Source organism: Nyctereutes procyonoides, unplaced genomic scaffold (assembly GCF_905146905.1).
Source record: "Nyctereutes procyonoides isolate TBG_1078 unplaced genomic scaffold, NYPRO_anot_genome, whole genome shotgun sequence".
Taxonomy (NCBI): Eukaryota; Metazoa; Chordata; class Mammalia; order Carnivora; family Canidae; genus Nyctereutes; species Nyctereutes procyonoides.
The window spans coordinates 119,304,536-119,325,841 of NW_026575125.1; the positions used below are offsets into that span (position 1 = coordinate 119,304,536).

A 21,306-nucleotide genomic window follows, 5' to 3' on the forward strand; every position below is an offset into this window, starting at 1 on the left:
TCAGCCCAGGGCGTGATCCCAGAGTCCTGGGATCGAGTCCCACATCGGGCTCCCTGTATGGAGCCTGCTCTTCCCTCTGCCTGTGTGTTTGCCCCTCTCTCTCTGTGTGTGTGTCTCTCATTGATGGATGAATAAAATCTTAAAAAAAAAAAGATTTTAAGTCATCTTTATGCCCAATGTGGGTCTTGAACTCAGGACCCTGAATTCAAGGGTGCATGCCCTACCATCTCAGCCGACGAGGTGCTCCTATTTCTTATTTTTGAAGCACAGCTGGATTGACCTCAAAAAGTGTTTACAGGCTTAGAAAAAATAAAGAAAAAATATAGGCTGCTGAGCGGATCCAGGGCTCGCTTCTGGGGTGATGACCATGTTCTGGAACTAGCTCAAGGCCGTGGTGGACAACACTGGAAGTGCACTCAATGATACATAGTATTTTGTGATCCTAGGCCTGTGTTGGAATATCCGTGACATATTGCACATAACATATGTATACACGTATCGCACAAGCCTGTAATATTGCAACGGTGGCAACTGTGTGCGGACGGCAGGTAAAATCACACAATGTATCATAATATGCGCGTAAAGTACAGCGTGTAATATAAAATGCTACAAGACCGTAGGAAACGGTTAATTCCGCGATGTGCACTTAGTCTCGACAACAACGAAGCGGGGCGCGGGGTCCGGTAACGGCGCCGCCAGCCCGATGGCGGCGGGGACGCTTCGGGGACGAACCGAGGGGTCGAAGGGGCGCGCGGCCGCCGAGGCCGGGAGCGCGCGGGGGCGGGGGCGGGGCGGGAGCCCGGGGACCCGCCTCCGCTGTCGTCAAGCGGCCTGCGAGCATTTTGCGACAGGCCGTGGGGAGCCGGCCGCCGTCGCCGGCTCGGTTTGCGGCGGGGGCGCGGGGGCGCGGGGCCCCCGTGGCTGCGGCCGCCGCCCCTCCTCTCGCGTCCCGCTGCGACCCCCGGGTCCGGAGCCCGGGGGCGGCTCGGCTGTGGCGACGGAGCTGGGCGGGCCCGGGGCGGCCTGACCTGCGACGTGACCTTGGTCGAGTTCCCTCGTCGCGCGGGGCCGCGGCGGCCGCCTGGGCCGGAGCGGGGGCGCCGGGGCGCCGGGGGCGATGCCCCTCCACGTGAAGTGGCCGTTCCCCGCCGTGCCGCCGTTCACCTGGACTCTGGCCAGCAGCGTCGTCATGGGCCTGGTGGGCACCTACAGCTGCTTCTGGACCAGTGAGTGGACCCGAAGCCGAGGCGGCATCGGTCACGGCTCCCCGCGCCCGGCCGCAGTTGGGGTTCCGGGCTGTGGGCGCGGGTAGGGGCTAGTTGGTTGGGCTGGGGAGCCCCGGGCCCCAGGGAGGATGAGGCCAAGACCCCTCCCCACGGTCCGGCTCTCCCCCCCAGAGTGCATGAACCACCTCACCGTGCACAACAAGGAGGTGCTGTATGAGCTCATCGAAAACCGAGGCCCAGCCACGCCTCTCATCACCGTCTCCAATCACCAGTCCTGCATGGATGACCCTCATCTCTGGGGTACCTGGCACCAGGGTTCTGGGCACAGGGAGGCCTGGGGACAACCTGGGACGGGGCCAAAAGAGCAGAGCAAACGCACTCTTCACTGAGCTCTGGACGTATCCCTGGGACTCCTGCTTCCGGGGGGGGGGCGGGGGGACTGCCCCAACGATGAAAATATGATTTGGGACTTCTTCAGGATCCTCTCTCCGAAAATGATGTGGCGAGGGCCACAGAGATTCGGAGGGAATGAGGAAGTGAGGAAACGACCGCAGGGCAGAGTCTGATGGCTGCTTCACCTTGATGCAACCCTCCATTCTCTAAAGCATTCAAAGTCCCACAAACTATTGGAACAAGTCTGGGAACTGTACCGTGGCCCGTTAGGGAAGGTCTGGCTAGAGGCTCAGTGGCCTTGTCCTGGCTCCAGGTTTGGTGCAGGCTGAGCTTGTACCCTCCAACCTGCCTCACTTGAGAGTCTGCCGCCTGGGAGGTCCTGCTCTGCTGACTTCACAGGGAGCTACGTGCTCGGCCCCAGTATCCCCGATGCCTGGGTAGAGGTACCCAGAGCTTTTATTGATGAATTCAGAAGGTCACACTGTCCGAGAGCTCATGGGAAGCCAGTTGGGCAAATCGAAGCCTCACCCTGGCCACTGAGCAGAGAAGGGCCTGTACAGTGCCACAGGCAGGTCCCATGAGGCCAGGAAGGAGCTTTTAGGGCCATTCAGTAACCTGGAGTAGGATGGTGGCAGTAACACGGGAGGGGGAGAAGAATAGGCAGTGGCAAAACGTGCCAGGGTGCTAGGCAGGCCAGATGTGCTGACTAATCAGGTATACGCAGGGGTGGGAGGGAGAGAGCACCACAGACAACTTGGGGTCCAGCCCAAGAGTCTGGAAGATTCTACTTTGGGCCACAGGGAGATGGTAGTGCTGCCCTCCCTGTTCCTCATTCCCTGAAACTAGGTGACAGAAAAAGATGCTCCCTAGGGACAAGGCGTGTTGGGGCATGAAGCCGTTTCTTCTCTAGGGATCCTGAAACTCCGCCACATCTGGAACCTGAAGTTGATGCGTTGGTGAGGAGGAATGGGCCCCTGGCATTGGGCCTGGCAGGCCTCACCCATCTCTGCCCAGATTTGCCCTCCTCCTGCTCTGCCCAGGAGGCGGCATCCAGCAGTACAGGCAGGGCATGGGGTGGGATCCCACAGGCCCTCCTGTGCCTTTCCACATTGCCGACGATGTCAGGCATCATGTTGGGCGGCGGGTAGGGAATTAGGGTGCAGGGGAGGCCGGGATGACCACATCTGTCCCTACTTCAGGACCCCCGCGGCTGCAGACATCTGCTTCACAAAAGAGCTACACTCCCGCTTCTTCAGCTTGGGCAAGTGTGTGCCTGTGTGCCGAGGTAAGCTGATCCTCCAAAAAGGGGCTCGTGGGCTAGTGAACGCAGGGAGGCACCCCTGAGGCCTTCTCTGGTTTACTTTGGAGTGAGGACTGGTGGCTAGTGCCTCTGGCTTAGTAGTACGGGGAGTGGAGGGACCCAGGTGGGACATGGAACCTGGGAATGAAGGGAGCCAGAGGCCACTACCCCACTAGTGTGAGTCTCAGTTGCATGGTGTGGTTGCAGGGGTGGCACTGGTTGCTAGAAGAGTGAGGACTCATTTCCCGGGACTGCATGAGGCTTGTCAGGGAGGCATTGCCCACAGCTGAGAGACTCCCTGATGGCAGTGAGGTGTCATTGGTCTGCGATGGTGGTGGCATGTGCTGGAGGCTGCACAGTTTGGGGAACAAACAGGCTTCTGGGGTGAGAGTATGACATTGAGTGACTACTCGGCACTTCTCGAGCACTTCAGGAGATAGGGACCATTTTGATGCCCATTCTCCAAATAAAGGGGTTTGGAAGGATTAAGCTGCTGGCCCAGCATCATGGGGTGACATATGGCAGAGCGAGGGTTTGATTCCAGGTTGCTCTTTCCTCTGGGGAAGTCCGACATTTTCTAGGCAGAGTATGAAACGCAAGATGTTCTAGACACAGGAAGCGCATGCCAGGCGCTGAAGAGGTAAGCAGTAAAGGTAGAAAATGTAGGTTGCAGGCCCCATGTGAAAGTTCTGGAATAATCACGTTAAGAATTTTGGACTCTATTGGCTCATCAGGGTAGTGATGTGCCTTCATCTGTGGTTCAGAGAGAGCACCCTGGCTGCAGCGTGGCTGGTGGATGGGAGCAGAGCCCACGGGAGGCAGGAAGCCCAGTTGGGGCTGTCTCAGTAATTCTGGCAGCAGAGGGTTGTAGCTGGGCCGCTGGAGGCTGCTATGGAGAGCTGGACAAGGGGGCTGCTCCGGACGACGCAGAGCTGGTAGAACTTGTTCATAGATTGGGAATGAGGAGGGGTAAGGAAAAGATAGCTCGAAGATGCCACAAGGTGACTTCTGATGACACTGAGCCACTGGGAGGGTGGGATGAAGGCGAAGCAGTGTGAGGGTTGGGAGGGGGAACTGAGTTCTGCTTTGCACATGTTTCATCCGAAGAGCCTATTGCCCGAGGAGGGGGCAGTCCCACAGTCAGTGGGAGGTGCAGTTCTGGAACTCAAAGGAACAGTCGGGGACATATTAGGGACATAAGCACTAACAAAGTTGCAAAAGTAGAGATAAGATTGCTGAGAAGAGGGATCCCTGGGTGGATCAGCAGTTCAGCATCTGCCTTTGGCCCAGGGTGTGATTCTGAAGTCCCGGGATTGAGTCCCACATCAGGCTCCCTGCATGGAGCCTGCTTCTCCCTCTGCCTGTGTCTCTGCCTCTCTCTCTCTCTCTCTCTCTCTCTCTCTCTCTCTCTCTCTCATCAATGAATAAATACAATCTTAAAAAAAAAGATTGCTGAGACGGAGAACAGATGGAGAGCAGGGGCCAAGACGGCCCCTCAGAGCGTGAATGGACAGACAGGCCACCAAGGCAGCAGGAAGCAATGGCCAGAGAGGAAGGAAGGAAAGCACGCAGGGCCCCTTGACACTGTGGAAACCTCCACTGACCCCAGATAAGCCATTTCTGTCAAGTGACAGCTGTAGGAGCTGCCGGGACAGGATGGAGCAGAGATAGCAGGGATGTCCCCTCCTCTCAGCAGTTCAGTCATGAGGAGGAGGAGCAGGAGGTAACCAAAGGGAGTCACAGGGCAAGGGAGAGTTTCTTTTCTTTTTTAAAAAGATTTATTTATTTATTTACTCTATTTACTCATAAGAGACAGAGAGGCAGAGACACAGGCAGAGGGAGAAGCAGGCTCCCTGTGGGGAGCCCGATGCAGAACTTGAACCCAGGACCCCGGGATCACACTCTGAGCCAAAGGCAGACGCTCAGCCACTGAGCCACCCAGGTGTCCCCAAGGGAGAGTTTCTTATTTCTACTTGGTCAAAGTAAAATGTGAAGTACAATAAAGTCACCTCAAAAAATAAGGAAGAGCTTTTAATGAAAAGCTGCAGTGCCCACCCCTCAAGATCCTCAGATCTACTCCTTAGAGACAACTAACTGCCTTGGACGCTTTCACTTCCTGCTACATTTGAAGGCTACTTCATTTCTCTGAAACAGAAGCAGAAGCTACAGTGTTGTGGCTAGTGACCATGGAATTGTTTATCACAGCCCACCTGACAGATGGAGACTCTGCTCGGGTACCCTGTTCCTGAGTCCCAGTACCTCCTTTCTGTAGCCTCATGCAGAGGCTTTCCAAGTCTGCTTTTTTTTAAGATTTGTTTACATTTTTTTAAAGATTTTGTTTGTTTATTCATGAGAGACACAGAGAGAGAGGCAGAGGCCTAGGTGGAGGGATGAACAGGTTCCCCACAAGGAGCCTAATATGGGACTCGATCCCATGACCCCGGGATCATGACCTGAGCCAAAGGCAGACACTCAACCACTGAGCCACCCAGGTGCCCCTTAAGATTGATTGATTGATTTCTAAGTTTCTTTTTTTTAGTGATCTCTACACTCAGAGGGGAGCTCGAACTCATGACCCTGAGGTCAAGCGTCATATGCTCTTCTGATGAAAACACCCAAACACCCTCCATGTCAACTCCTTGTCTTGTTCTTTTTGATTTGCATCTAAGTTTTATTGTATAATTAGAAGGATAAAACAATTATTTTTTTGAAAGATTTTATTATTTATTCATGAGACACAGAGAGAGGCAGAGACCCAGGCAGAGGGAGAAGCAGACTCTCCTCAGGGGGGCCAGTATGGGACTAGATCCCAGGACCCCGGGATCACACTCCAAGCCAAAGGCAGACGCTCAACCACTGAGCCACCCAGGCGTCCCCAGAAAACAAAATCTTAATTCTAAGCACCTTCAGTGACAGAAAGTGGGCAGGGACAACCTGTGAATGTGAATCCAACATATATGATGTGCAGCAGAGATCTAACAACATGTGTTAAAGCAAAGGAAGCATCTGGCGTATTTGGCTTCTGTATTACAAAATACTCCATTTCCCCCTCAAACATAGGCCTTACGATATGACATGAAGTATCAGAGGGACCTTGTACAAGTTACACAAGTGAGTAGAAATAGCATTTGCAAAAGCTAAATATTTGTGTGCTGTTCCAAAATTATAGTAGTAGTAGTTTTTCCCTTTTATTTATTTAAGATTTCTTTTCTTCTTTTTTATTGAAGTATAGTTGGTACACACTGTTACAGTAGTCTCAGGCATACGGCGTAGTGATTGACCTATACGTTACGCCGTGCTCGCCACAAGTGTGGCTACCACCTGTCACCATACACCACTATTACAATCCCATTGACTATATTCCCTGTGCAGTACCTTCCACCCATGTGACTTATATTCAGTCTGCAACTGGGAGCCTGCATGTCCCACTCTCCACCCATTTTGCCCATCCCTCCACCCCTGCTCCTCCAGCAGCCATCAGTTTGTTCTCTGTATTTGTGGGTCTATTTCTGCTTTTGGGTTATTCGTTTGTTTTGATTTTGATATTCCACATATAAGTGAAGTCATCTGGTATTTGTTTTTCTCTGACTTATTTCTCTTAGGATAATGTTGTTGCAGATGGCAATATCTTTTGTCAGTTTTTAACAGTGGGGGAGAGGCAGAAGGGGAGAGAGAATCAGCCTGACATGGGTCTTGATCTCACAGCCCTGAGATCGTGACCTAAGCTGAAACCAAGAGTTAGATGCTTAACCAACTGAGCACCCAGGGGCCCCTTGTATATTTGTTTGTTTATTTATTTACTGACTTATTTAAGTTTTTAAAAAGATATTATTTATTCATGAGAGACACAGAAAAAGAGGCAGAGACACAGGCAGAGGGAGAAGCAGGCTCCATGTAAGGAACCTGATGTGGGACTCGATCCCAGGAATCCCAGATCACACCCTGAGCCAAAGGCAGACACTCAACCACTGAGCCACCCAGCCATCCCCATTTTATTTTTTTTATTTTTTTTTAAGTACGTTCCATGCCCAGTGTGGGACTTGAACTCAAAACCCTGAGATCAAGAGTCTTGTGCCCTACTGACTGAGCCAGCCAGGTACCCCTAAGATCACATTCTTTTTTATGGCTGAGTAATTTTCTGTGTGTGTGTGTGTGTGTGTGTGTGTGTGTGTGTGTACACGTGTATGTGCACATCACGTTTATTCATCTATCAGTGGACGCATAACATGGTTCCATGTCTTGGCTGTTGTAAAGCTGCAATAAATATAGGGGTGCACATATCTTTTTGAATTAGTGTTTTTTTTTCTTTTTTTTAAGATTTTATTTATTTATTCATGAGAGACACACAGAGAGAGGCAGAGACCCAGGCAGAGGGAGAAGCAGGCCCCATGCAGGGAGCCCGGTGTGGGACTTGATCCCTGGACTCCAGGATCGCGCCCTGGGCCGAAGGCAGACGCCCAGCTGCTGAGCCACCCAGGCGTCCCACTGTTTTTGTTTTCTTTGGGTAAATACCCAGTAGTGGTATTGCTGATCATATGCCACTTTTATTTTTAATTTTTTGAGGAACCTCCGTACTGCTTTCCACAGTGGCCACACCAGTCTGCATTCCCACCAACAGTGCACAAGTGTTCCTTTAACGCCACATCCTCGCCAACATTTGTTATTTCTTGTCTTTTTGATACTAGCCTTTCTGACAGGTGTGAAGTGGTATCTCATGGTGGTTTTGATTTGCCTTTCCCTGATGATAGGTGATGTTGAGCATCTTTTCATGTGTATATTAGCCATCTGTATGTCTTTGGAGAAATGTCTAATTTTTTTAATTGGATTATTTGGATTTTTCGTGTTGAGTTATATAAGTACTTTATAAAGTTTGGATATTTGGAAATACCATTTGCAAATATCTTTTCTCATTCAGTAGGCTGCCTTTTCATTTTGTTCATGGTTTCCTTTGCTGCACTGTGCAAAAGCTTTTTATTTTGATGTACTCCCAATACTTATTTTTGCTTTTGTTTCCCCTGCCTGAGGAGACATGCATATAATAATGTTGCTAAGACCAATGTCAAAGAGACCACTGCTTGTGTTTTCTTCTAGAAGTTTTATGGTTCCAGGTCTTTAATCCATTTTGAGTTTATTTCTGTGTATGATGATATAATATAGTCCCGTTTCATTCTTTTGCATGTGGCTGTCCAGTTTTTCCCAGCACGGTTTATTGAAGAGACTGTCTTTTCCCCATTGTATATTCTTGCCTCCCTAGTTGTAGATTAATTGGTCATATAAGCATGGGTTCATTTCTGGGCTCTCTATTCTACTCCATTGGTCTGTGTGTCTGTTTTTGTGCTGGTACTATACTGCTTTGGGTCACATGGATGTTTTAACAACACTAATTCTTCCAATCCATGAGCATGGAGTATCTTTCCATTTTTTTTGTGTCATCATTCATCATGATGAATTTCTTCCATCAGTGTTTTATAAGTACGTGTCTTTCACCTCCTTGGTTAAGTATATTCCTAGGTATTTTGTTCTTTTTGGTATAACTGTAAATGGAATTGTTTTCTTAATTTTTCCTTCAGCTATTTCATTATTAATATATAGAAATGCAGTAGATTCTATATGTTAATTTTTTAAAGATTTTATTTATTTATTCATGAGAGACACAGAGAGAGAGAGAGGCAGGGACACAGGCAGAGGGAGAAGCAGGCTCCATGCAGGGAGCTTGATGTGGGACTCGATCCTGGGACTTTGGGATCATGCCCTGAGCCAAAGGCAGATGCCCAACCGCTGAACCACCCAGGCATCCCTATATGTTAATTTTTAATATTTTATTTATTTATTTGAGAGAGAGAGCAGAAGCAGGGGGGCAGGGCAGAGGGAGAGGGAGAAGCAGACTCTGCTGAGCAGGGAGCCTGATGTGGGGCTCCATCCCAGCACCCTGAGATCATGACCTGAGCTGAAGGCAGATGTTTAACCGACTAAGCCACCCAGGCACCCCATCTATATGTTAATTTTGTAGCCTGTAACTTTATTGAATTAATTTATTACTTTTTTAAAAAAAAGATTGTATTTATTCATGAGAGACAGAGGGAGGCAGAGACCCAGGCAGAGGGAGCAGCAGGCTCCATGCAGGAATCCCAATGCGGGACTCGATCCTGGGACTCCAGGATCACACCCTGAGCCAAACGCAGGTGCTCAACCACTGAGCCACCCAGGCATCCCGAATTCATTTATTACTTCTAATACTTTTTAAAAATATTTTATTTATTTCTTTATTCATGAGAGACACAGAGAGAGGCAGAGACACAGGCAGAGGGAGAAGCAGGTTCCTCTTAAGGGAACCCGATGTGGGACTCGATCCCTGAACTGCAGGATCATGCCGTGAGCTGAAAGCAGAGCTTAACTGCTGAGACATCCAGGCGTCCCTAATACTTTTTTTAAAAGGTTTTATTTAGGGATCCCTGGGTGGCGCAGCGGTTTGGCGCCTGCCTTTGGCCCAGGGCGCGATCCTGGAGACCCGGGATCGAATCCCACATCGGGCTCCCGGTGCATGGAGCCTGCTTCTCCCTCTGCCTATGTCTCTGCCTCTCTCTCTATCCCTCTCTCTGTGTGACTATCGTAAATAAATAAAAATTAAAAAAAAAAGAATATTAAAAGGTTTTATTTATTTATTCATGAGAGACACAGACAGAGAGGCAGAGACACAGACAAAGGGAGAAGCAGGCTCCCCGTGGGGAGCCTGATGCAGGACTCGATCCCCAAACTACAAGATCATGCCCTGAGCTGAAGGTGATGCTCAACCGATGAGCCACCCAGGTGCCCCTACTTCTAAAACTTTTTTGGTGGAGTCTTCAGAGTTTTCTTTTTTTTTTTTAATTTTATTTATTTATTCATGAGAGGCACAGAGAGAGAGGCAGAGGCATCGGCCAAGGGAAAAGCAGGCTCCATGCAGGAAGCCCCATGCGGGACCTGATCCCGGGACTCTGGGATCACGCCCTGAGCCAAAGGCAGACGCTCAACTGCTGAGCCACCCAGGCGTCCCTCTTCAGTTTTCTGTGCATAGTATCATGTCATCTGCAATAGAGACAGCTTAATTCCTTCCTCACCAACATGGGTGCCTCTTCTTTTTCTTGTCTGACTGCTGTGGCTGGGATTTCTAGTACTATGTTGAGTAAAAATGGCAAGAGTGGACATCCTTGTCTTATTCCTAATCTTAGAGGAAAATTTCTCGGTTTTTCACCATTGAGTATGATGTTAGCTGTGGGTTTGTCATATATGGCTTCTTTTATATTGAGTTAAGTTCCCCCTGAACCCAATTTTTTGAGAGTTTTTAATCATGAACAGATATTGAATTTTATCAAATGCTTTTTCTGCATCTATTGAGATGACCGTATGATTGTTATCCGTCATTTTGTTAACGGGGTGTATTGCATCGATTGATTTGCAGATATTGAACCATCCTTGAGTCCCTGGAATAAATCTCACTCAATCGTGGTGAATGATCCTTTTAATGTGTTGAATTCAGTTAGCTAATATTTTGTTGAGGGTTTTTGCATCTATGTTCGTCAGGGATATTGGCCTGTAGTTCTCTTTTTTGTAACGTATTTGGTTTTGGTATCAGGATAATGCTGGCCTTGCAGAATGTATTTGGAAGCTTTCCTTCCTCTTTGTTTTTTGAAACAGTTTAAGAAGAGTAGGTATTAACTCTTCATTAAATGTTTGACAGACTTCACCTGTGAATCCTTCTGGTCCTGGACTTTTGTTTGTTGAGAGTGTTGTGATTCTCAATTCAAATAATCATTTACTAGTAGGCAGCCTGTTCAGCTTTTCTATTTCTTCCTGATTCTGTTTGGTGCATGTATCCATTTCTTTTAGGTTGTCTGATTTGTTGGCATAACATTTTTCATATTACTCTTTTATAATTCTTTGTGTATCTGTGATCTCAGTTGTCATTTCTCCTCTTTCGTTTCTGATTTTATTTGGATCCTCTCTTTTTTTCTCTTGATGAGTTTAGCTAGAGGTTTATCAATACAATACAAAGATTGTATTTATTCATGAGAGACAGAGGGAGGCAGAGACACAGGTAGAGGGAGAAGCAGGCTCCATGCAGGGAGCCCGACGCGGGACTCCATCCCGGGTCTCCAGGATCACACCCTGAGCCGAAGGCACGCTAAACCGCTGAGCCGCCTGGGCTGTCCTGTCTCCTTGTCTTTATGCCATGTCTCTCCCTACTCGATAAGTCTGTCCGTCACTGTCCACTATATGGACAAGGTTGGGGAGATTCTTACTGCGTGTGGTCACAGATTGTCTCCACAGGACTCCCAGTTGAAAGCCAGCACGTAGCATTAGGCATCTGTATCTGTGTTGTTGCTAACTGCCAGGCCACCTGGGTCCAGTGTCATGGTCTCCAGGTGTCTCCAAGGTGAATGTCATTAGCCTTGGGGGCAGCTGAATCCCCCTGTTTTCAGCCCAACAAGTTTGAGTCTTTCCCAACTCTCAGTGACACCATGTGTTGCATCGAATGTTCTCCCTTTCCCAAGAGTCCTCAATAAGCAACTGTCTCGTTTCAGGGGCGAAGCGGTCAGCAGGAGGGAGGGATGGTGAGGCTGAGGGCTCAGGTGGGGCTGGGAGGCCCGTGAGGCCGGGCTGTGGGGACTGGCCTCGCTGAGACCTCAGGAAAGGGTGGCTGTACGGGATCTGGGGTCCAAGGGGGGCTGGAGATCACGAACAGACGTGCTTTGCTCCAGCAGCTCGGGGCCAGGGGCAGCAGATGGTAGGCTCGCGCCAGGGCCGGGGCGTCCCACAGAGAAGGCTCCGGGAGCTGGAGAGGGCGGGCAGGAGGGTAGGGCATGGCGCAGGTGTCGCGGCTCAGCTGGGGAGGCTGTGCGGTGGCACCAGCGGGCGCAGGGCGGGCTGGAGGCTGGTGGACATTGGAATCGCCGGTTCGGCATCTGAGTTGGAGGCAGTGTCGCCGCCATGCACGTGACAGACACTTAGAGGTCGTCCTTGAACGAGGACAGCAGGGGCCACGGTGCAAGCAGTCTGAGTCCCCAGAGACGGCGGTTGGAGGGTGTCCATGTGGACGGTGCAGCGGGGGCTGAGGAGGCCCTGGAGCGGCTGCTTCATCCCCAGGGGAAGCAGGGAGCCCTGGGAGAGCGGGGACCGACGGCACAGGCCTTTTCTCGGCAGGAGACGGCGTCTACCAGAAGGGAATGGACTTCATTCTGGACAAGCTCAACCACGGGGACTGGGTGCACATCTTCCCCGAAGGTCAGTGGGGTTGGCGGGGTTGGACATGCCCCCAGCCCCCCAGGCCTCACCTCTGGCCTCTCTCTCCACAGGGAAAGTGAACATGAGCTCCGAGTTCCTCCGCTTTAAGTGGGGTAGGTGCTGCTGCCCGCCGGCCGGGGCGGGGGTGGCGGGGCTCGCGGAGGAGCTGGGCCACGGGAGTTGGTGTTGCTTGGAAGTGGGCGGGGGTGGCTTCGCTGTAGGCTGGCACCGAAGCTTTGCTCGTGCCAACGTTTCTGCCTCTCCCTGGGGCAGGAATTGGACGCCTCATTGCTGAGTGTCATCTCAACCCTGTCATCCTGCCGCTGTGGCACGTCGGTGAGCCTCCCTCTGGGGCCCAGTCGGCAGCCTGGGGATGCGGGTGGGAGAGATGGGGTGGTGGGGGGTGGGGGGGGCCCTGGGGTGGGGGCTGGGGCTTCATCTGTTCCCAGACTGCTCTGCTCCACCCCATGCCCGCTTCCTGGCCTCTGTCCATTGTGCTGCAGGAATGAACGATGTCCTTCCTAACAGCCCGCCCTACTTCCCCCGCTTTGGACAGGTGGGTAGGGGCTGCCGACCTTCACCCATCTGTCTTGTCTGCCATCTGCCTCGTGTGTCCCACTCGGCACCACTGAAGCCAGATTCAGGAGGAGCTGAGCTTAAAGCTGCAGCAGGGGGACCCGAGTGGGACGGGGGGGGGGGCCTTCCTGGCACCAAGGCTGGTAGAAGGAGAGCAAAAGAAATCTGGCTGGGTGGGGCTGAGGTGAGCCCCGGGCTTTGGACAGGACAGGCCATCTGGAGCATGGACAGCAGGACCGAATGTCACCGAGCCTGACCACCTCGGTTTAAAGGGGGAGCGTGGTCATGAGGGAGTATGTAGCGAGTTAGGGGCAGGGCTTGGCTTCTGGCTCTCTGGGGCGGTGGCGCTGTGGCGGTGGCCACTGTCCCTGTTGCTGTCACCCGCTGTGGCCGCTCTCCCTGCAGAAGATCACTGTGCTGATCGGGAGGCCCTTCAGTGCCCTGCCTGTGCTCGAACGGCTGCGGGCAGAGAACAAGTCGGCTGTGAGTTGTCTTTCTCCCCGCCCTCCCCCTCCCCGGCTCCCCTGTAGCTGTCTTAGCCTCCCCGGGCCCTTGGGCGAAGGTCCCCGAGGGCTGCAGGCCAGCCCCAGTCCTTCCCCTCAGGTGGAGATGCGCAAAGCTCTGACCGACTTCATTCAGGAAGAATTCCAGCGCCTGAAGGTCCAGGCGGAGCAGCTCCACAACCACCTGCAGCCCGGGAGCTAGGCACCGCCCGGCCCAGACCTGCCCTCGCTGCCTCCTGCAGGGCCGCTGGCCCCCAGCCTGGGGGGAGGCAGCTCCCACCCAGGCCCCAGCTGCCTGCTCTCGGGGCTGCCTTTGGGTTCTTGCCCCACACAGAGCTGAACTGGGGGGATGCGCTGATGTTTTGAGATCAGATACGTGTTTTTAGACAGATTTATGTTTAACCCTTGATGGGTAGCGTGTCCTCGTTGGTGAGCATTCCTTCTGCTCTGAGCTGCTTCAGTTGAAGGAAGTGCTCCTCCCACTTGGCCACGAAAAGAGGAGGAAATTTTGGCGGGGGCCTGCCTCCTCCTTGCCTTCAGGTGTTCTCCGCCAGGGCTGGCATCAGGATGGAGGGTACTTGAAGGGGGGTGGGCGGCCAGGCCAGAACTTTGGGTAAGGGGTCCAGGAGGCCCTTAGCCCGGCATCCACCCACCGGCCCCGATTTGGGAGCTGTCCAGCACCTCCTCAGGGATGGCCGCAGCCACGTCTTCCTTCTGCCCACACTTCCCGCAGATGTGGGGTCCTCGGGCAGGGCCCAACCCTGGGCTGCAAGCAGAAGAGCAGCCTTTTGCCAGAAGTGGAAGCCAGCTGAACAGAGCCTGCAGCAAGGGCCTGGCACCCAGCCACTTGCCCACGTGCCAGGGCCCACCAACTGCTCTGTCTTGTCCAGCTCTCTGGCATCACAGGAGTCCCCCCTGGGCCTGGGTTTTTGTATTTTGTAACCAATAAAGCATCTGTGTCGTGTTTTACCTTTGGCCTCTTCACAGGGGTGGGCATGGGAGGTGACCTGCTGGACACCCTTAGAGCAACAAGAGCACCTGGGCAGGTGGGTGTCAAGCTCTCCGCGTGCATCAGTCACTTAAAACTAAAGTCGTTATCGGGGCGCTGGGGGGCTTGGCTGGTTAAATGTCTAACTCTCGATCTCAGTTCAGGTCTTGATCTCAGGGTTGGGAGTTCAAGCCCTGTGTTGAGTAGGCCCAGTGTGGAGCCTACTTAAAAAAAAGAAAGAAAGAAAAAACTTCACTCACTATCTGTAATCCCTATAACAACCTTGCAAAAGTGGGGGTTAATCTTACTTTGCAAAGGAGGCCGAGCAGAGCTAATGGACTCGTTTCAAAACCCAAATCTGGTAAGGTAGGGAGAAGCAAATACAATTCAATCCTCTCCAGGCCAGTTCCCAGGACGGAGGAGTTCTCCGAAGGGCCCAGCCAGCCACGGTGAACGTGCTGTGGTGGGAGGGGAGAGCGGCAACACCTTGATTGAGCTTGAGACGCTTGGTAGGAGCAAAGGCCGTGGTGGTGGTGCTCCTAGTAGAAGCAAAAGCAAATCCTCTAGAGAAAAGTGAGTCCGGTTTGGGTCTCCAGTTCATCCACAAGTTAAGATCAACCCACAAGACTTCGCAAAGATCACCGAATGTATGGAAGTGTCTGCAGAAACGATAGTTTGAAACCTGTAGGAACTTCTGAAATGGACAGAGATGGATCATGGACAATAATAGAAATGTGGAAAGAAAGAAAAGCTGGAGCCACAGGAGTGAGCCAGCAAGAAGGGAAGACTCGAAGACGATCAGGGCTGTAACTGCAAATCTGCAATTATTTCAAAATATAATGTCTTTAAAAATCACCAGAAGGGGAAAAAAATCACTTGGGGGCAGGGAGACACGCTGTCGGCCAATTTGCATTCGCAGCTCCAAATGTGGCATCACTTTTTTCCCACATATATTCATTTGAACAACTACAGATATTTACTGTCCAGATGCTCCTGCAATTTGATTATTTCACATAGACTATATTTTTAGAATAGTTTTATGTTCACAGTGAAATTTGGCTGGTCCTGGGATTGTGAAATTTATAAATACCACTCACCATATTAAAGAAGAAAAAAAGAAAGCATAAAGGAGAAAATCCATGTGGTTATTTCAATAGATACAGAAGATGCACTTGATAAGATATTCATAATTTAAAAAATTTTTAAACTATGAGCAGAAGGGAGCTTTTTTTTAAAAAAAGATTTTATGTATTTGTTCATGAGAGACAGGCTCCCTGCAGGGAGCCCCATTTGGGACTCAATCCCAGGACCCCGGGATCATGCCCTGAGCCAAAGATGCTCAACCACTGAGCTACCCAGGTGCCCCTGGGAGGGAACTTAAAAAAAAAGATTTATTTTAGAGAGATGGGGAGGAGCAGAGGGAGACGGAAAGGGAGAACCTTAAGCAGACTCTTCCCAGCACGGAACTAGATGTGGGACTCGATCTCACAACCCTGAGATCATGATGTGAGCCAAAATCCAGAGTCTGCTGCTTAACCGACTGAGCCACCCAGGTGCCTCAAATGGAACTTTCTTTTTTGTTGTTGTTATTTTTTTTATTTTATGATAGTCACACACAGAGAGAGAGAGAGAGAGAGGCAGAGACACAGGCAGAGGGAGAAGCAGGCTCCATGCACTGGGAGCCTGACGTGGGATTCGATCCCGCATCTCCAGGATCGCGTCCCGGGCCAAAGGCAGGCACCAAACCGCTGTGCCACCCAGGGATCCCCCAAATGGAACTTTCTTAATCTGAAAAAGTCTATAAAAAACCCTTTTTTAAAGATTTTATTTTTTTATTTGACACAGAGATCACAAGGCAGGGGGAAGAGCAGAGGGAGAAGCAGACTCCCTGCCGAGGAGAGAACCTGATGCGGAACTTGATCCCAGGACCCTGGGCCAAAGGCAGATGCTTAACTGAGCCACTTCAGGTGCCCCCCAAAAACCTTTCTTAATCTGATGTAAACTATAAACAACTAGAGTAAATATTATTTTTTGAGTTTGAAATTTTAGAAACATTCCCTTCAAAATTTGGAACAAAATGAGGATGCCAACACTGTGCTGGTGGTACCAGACGAGTAAGACAAGGAAAGGAAATCAAAATATACTGATTGTAAGGAAAGAAAGAAAACATTCATTGTATGCTGATTATAAGATTGTCTACATAGAAAACCCAAAAGAATTTACGATTTTTTTTGAAATAAGGGCTTAGGAAGTTTCCCAGCTATAAGATCAATATGTACAATATCGATTGTATTTTTTTTAAGATTTTATTTATCTATTCATGAGAGACAGAGAGAGAGAGAGAGAGAGAGAGAGAGAGAGAGACAGGCAGAGGGAGAAGCAGGCTCCATGCAGGGAGCCCAACATGGGACTTAATCCCAGGTCCCCAGGATCATGCCCTGGGCCCAAGGCAGGCACCAAACCACTGAGCAACCTGGGCTGCCCTCGATTGTATTTCTATACACACACTAGCAATAAAGAATTAAATCATATAATTGAAAATAAGACACTATTTACAAAAGCTACAAAGTACCTAGGAATCAATCTAACAAAATATGTGAAAGACCCATATAAGGAAAATCTTTTTTTTTAAGATTTAATTTTTTTATTTTTTAAAGATTTTTAAAAAAGATTTTATTTATTTATTCACGAGAAACACACACAGAGAGAGAGGGAGAGGGAGAGAGAGAGAGAGAGAGAGAGAGAGAGAGAGGCAGAGACACAGGCAGAGGGAGAAGCAGGCTCCACTCAGGGAGCCCGACGTGGGACTTGATCCCGGGACCCTAGGATCAGGCCCTGGGCTGAAGGCAGGCACCCAACCGCTGAGCCCCCCAGGCATCCCGGATGTGGAGCCCACTTAGAGAATGGGTAAAATGTAAATGTATTATGGATATTTTACAGGAAAATTTTATCATATGGTTTCACTCCTATGTGGAATATAAGAAATAGTGAAAGTGTCTCTAAGGGAAAGGAGGGGAACTGAGTGGGAAAAATTAGAGAGGGAGACAAACCATGAGGGACTCCTGACTCTGGGAAACAAAGGGTTGCGGGAGCGGAGGTGGGCGGGGGGATGGGGTAACTGGGGGATGGGCACTGGGTGTTATATATTGGCAAATTGATTTTAAATAAAATATTAAATAAAAATTGGCTAAGATGGCAAATTGTGCCACACAATTTTATCTACCACAACTTTATCTTATTTGTTTTTTTTTATTTTTTGAAGATCTTATTTATTCATGAGAGACACAGAGAGAGGGGCAGAGACACGGGCAGAGGGAGAAGCAGGCTCCCTGCGGGGAGCCCGACGTGGACCCTGGGATCACGCCCTGAGTGGAAGACAGACACTTAACCAACTGGAGGCACGCTGGTGCCCCTACTTTACCACAATTTTAAATACTCAAGATTTTAGAAATCATCTAATGAATCTGACAAGTTGATTCTAAAATTTATATGGAAGCAAAGTAGCCCAAGAAGAGCCTGTTGAAAAAGAACAAGTGGGAGAACTTTACCAGGTATCAAAGTTTACTATGGGGGATCCCCGGGTGGCTCAGTGGTTTGGTGCCTGCCTTCGGCCCAGGGCGTGATCCTGGGGTCTCAGGATCGAGTCCCACATCGGGCTCCCTGCATGGAGCCTGCTTCTTCCTCTGCCTGGGTCTCTGCCTCTCTCTCTCTGTGCCTTTCATGAATAAATAAATAAAATTTATAAAATAAAAAGAAATATGTTATCAAAGTTGCATAATTTCATTTAGCACTGCCAGCAGGTTAAAGTCTCAAATTAAGTCTTTAACATAATACTCATTTTTATTTTTTATTTTATTTTATTTTTATTTTTTTTAAGATTTTATTTATTCATTCATGAGAGACAGACAGAGACAGAGAGAGAGGCAGAGACATAGGCAGAGGGTGAAACAGGCTCCATGCCGGGAGCCCAACGTGGGACTCGATCCCGGGACTCCAGGACTGTGCCCTGGGCCAAAGGCAGGTGCTAAACCACTGAGCCACCCAGGGATCCCCGAATTTACCCTTCTAAATGATCCTCAGACTGCAATTCCTAGTTTGCAAATAAAAGAATGCACTATATAATTTTAAAAAATTAAGTATTGTACCATTTATGGTGGTGGGCTTTCTTACTAATACACGAATAAATTTAATCATTTCCAAGGCATTCTGTTGGTTTAGAAGTTGATCCCCAGGAGTGCAGTATTTCAGCTACTGTTATTTCCTTTATCCCCTGTAGTGTAAGCAGCTCAAATACTTTGTGTTACTGTTTTTGTATCAGATCTTTTGCCCAGGATGCAATCACTGTCAGATCACTGTTCTTTTCTTTCTTTTTTGTGATTGAAAAGCCTATACTGCAATTTGAAATAAATATTTGCTTTTCTTAGTAAGTGTAAATGGTTGTTTTTTTTTTAAGTTATGAGTCTTTGGTCTAGAAAAAACAATACAGGGTTGTCAAGTGGCCTTCTAGGTAAAGTAGCCTTGTCTATAATTAACACTTAGTCGTAGAATGAAAAGTACTTAAGAGTGATTGGGCTAAAGTTTATGACTGATTATATGAACATGTTAATGCCTCTTTTTTGAGTTACCTATAAATATACACTTTGCCAAGTATCATTTTGTCAGCCCCTATATATAAATCCAAGTACCTCACCTGAATAATTGAATTTTATTTTTCTTGCTGTCTTTCTTTCTTAGAAGTATAGAATATGCTATACTTAGAGAATAGAAATGCCCCAAATTCAAATAGATGGTTTATGAACCAGAGTATACATGGAAGACTCTGTGCTGACGTTGCTTTTTGAGTGTCTGCAGCTTCTTTGGCTTAGATTGAAGCACTACCCTGAGCCTGTCCCTTCTTGGCCTTCCATCATTTGTTCTCCGCTTTCCTTTTGATTCATTGGGCATGCCAGAGAAATCGTCTGATTTACTCACATAATGCCATCAGTTTTTAGAATTGCTGGTGAGGTGTGGGTAATTTATTTTGGGTGTGTTGTTGTGGCAAATTTGGGCCAGAAATTCAAAATTAGAAGTCCATGTCCCGGTCGAATATTTCTCCCTGAAAGAGAAATGGATTTCAAATTCTTACATGTTTAATTCTTCTTGAAATTCGTGAGTTTTGTATTTTATAATTATTCTACATTTTTTAAACTGTCAGGATAAACTACTCTTAGTTTTTTTTTTATTTTTTAGATTCTATTTATTTCTTCATGAGACACACACAGAGAGAGAGAGAGAGAGAGAGAGAGAGAGAGAGAGAGAGGCAGAGACACAGGCAGAGGGAGAAGCAGGCTCCATGTAGGGAGCCTGATGTGGGACTCGATCCTGGGATTCCAGGATCATTATCAAACTTTCTTCTCTCTATATTTTATTATGAAAAATGTCAAACATACAGCGTATTAGTTTATTAGGGCTGCTATAACAGATTCCCACAAAAATGCAGGCTTTTTTTAAAAAAAGATTTTATTTATTTGACAGAGAGAGAGAGCGAGAGCAAGCAAGCACACAAGCAGGTGGTGCGGCAGGCAGAGGGAGAAGCAGAAGCAGGCTCCCCTCAGTGGAGTAGGAAGCCTGATGCGGGCTTGATCCCAGGACCTTGGGATCATGACCTGGGCCAAAGGCAGATGCTTAACCGACTGAGCCACCCAGGCACGCCCCGCAAATCAGCAGGCTTAAAACAACAGAAATCTCTTCTCTCTGGAGAGAAGAGAAGTTCTGGAGGCTAGAAGTCCAAAATCAAGGTACAGGCAGGTGCACACTCCCTCTGAATGAAAGCCCTTAGGAAGGAATGCTTCCTGCCTCTTCGGCTTCTGTTGGGTCCCGGGGTTCCTTACTCTAGCTCTACTGTACCGTGGCCTTTTTCTCGGTGTTCAAATTTTCCTCTTCTTATAAGGACACTAGTCATGGGGTTTAGGGCTCACCTGAATCCAGCATGACCGTATCTGGATTACATCTGGAAAGACCCTATTTCCAAATAAGACCACATTTCTGGATGGATTATGAATTTAGGGGGTCAACCTTATATCCAGTACATATAGGAAGGTCAAAAAACAACCCTACAGTGCCCACCCATAGATCCACCCGCTAGGTTCTGTCATTAGCAGTTTACTATGGTTGCTTCATCACAAACCTATGTCTGTAGTCCCACTTCGCTCTATTTTATTTTTGGGGCATTTCAGACTGAGTTGCGGGCATCACTTCAGTTCCTCCGAAATCAGTGTGCATACCCTTAACGGGAGCTCAATATTTAATTATAGTTTCCAGTGTTTCGACTGTTGATCTCTAATAGTCACCAACCTGAGAAATCAAAAATGACCCAGGAAAAGGGAAGTCTTCTAATGGGTTTGACGCGGTGTCTCCCACCTTGACTCTAGCTGTCCCACGGCCTCTTTCCTCTCTTTAAAGCAAACGTCTAGAAAAGACGATCTACAACCACATCTCCTTCCTCCCATTGACATCGCTCCTGCCAAGGCCTCCAGGTGTTACCAAGTCCAAGAAACGGTTTTCTGTCCTCATCCTACGTGCTTCGTGGCAGCAGGTGACACTGACATTGCTCATCTTGGTGCCCTTGAAACCGCGCTTCTCTCTGGCTCCTCCCCTCCCCCCTGACGCTCCTCCTCCTCCCCGCCCATTTTCAGTGCGGGACCTTCCTCTGGAAGTTAGCCCGGCCCCTCCGGCCGCCTCCTCTGTCTCGGCGGGGCCCACCTCTGGGAAAAAGAAGCCACTCCTGCCATTTTAAGCGAAAGGAGGATTAAAGCCGGGAGACGCGAAGCCCGGAGGGCGGGGACCCGGCGAGCCGAGCCGCCCCTGCCCCGCCCCGCTCCCGCTGGGAGCCCGCGGTGGGAGCCGGCCGAGCCCCGCCCTGCCGCCTTTCCCTCACGGAGCGTGCGCGCCGGAGGCACGTACAGCCAATCCGTGCGAAGGAGCGGCCGTGAGTGGCGTGAGCTTTGTCCAATCACCGGCGCGTCTGGCGAGCCGGCCTGCGCCCGAGCCAATGGGAGCGCGGGGCGGAGTTCGGGCGGA

General features: G+C 49.5%; 1 protein-coding gene across 3 annotated transcripts; it reads left to right on the forward strand.

The window, feature by feature from the left end:
* Positions 1–865: 865 nt before the first annotated feature.
* TAFAZZIN (tafazzin, phospholipid-lysophospholipid transacylase) lies at positions 866–14,228 on the forward strand. 3 transcript variants are annotated; one of them, XM_055338485.1, is made up of 10 exons: positions 866–1,226; positions 1,398–1,526; positions 2,530–2,575; positions 2,819–2,904; positions 12,100–12,180; positions 12,252–12,293; positions 12,454–12,516; positions 12,684–12,736; positions 13,162–13,239; positions 13,360–14,228. In XM_055338485.1, exons 1-10 carry the CDS (start codon positions 1,118–1,120, stop codon positions 13,459–13,461), a joined length of 789 nt encoding a protein of 262 aa, XP_055194460.1. In that variant the 5' UTR covers positions 866–1,117; the 3' UTR covers positions 13,462–14,228. The 3 variants fall into 3 exon arrangements, 2 of the variants coding, with proteins under 2 accessions (XP_055194460.1, XP_055194459.1); XR_008666178.1 differs by having other exon boundaries at positions 12,684–13,239; positions 13,360–13,428; XM_055338484.1 differs by having other exon boundaries at positions 13,162–14,228.
* Positions 14,229–21,306: the final 7,078 nt, after the last annotated feature.

Bases quoted from the DNA above. Each gene is read 5' to 3' on its own strand.
- TAFAZZIN (XM_055338484.1), top strand. From the start codon at position 1,118: ATGCCCCTCCACGTGAAGTGGCCGTTCCCCGCCGTGCCGCCGTTCACC. The intron at 1,527-2,529 runs GTACCTGGCACC...TTTCTTCTCTAG, and splicing joins GGATGACCCTCATCTCTGGG to GGATCCTGAAACTCCGCCAC. The intron at 12,181-12,251 runs GTCAGTGGGGTT...CTCTCTCCACAG, and splicing joins GGTGCACATCTTCCCCGAAG to GGAAAGTGAACATGAGCTCC.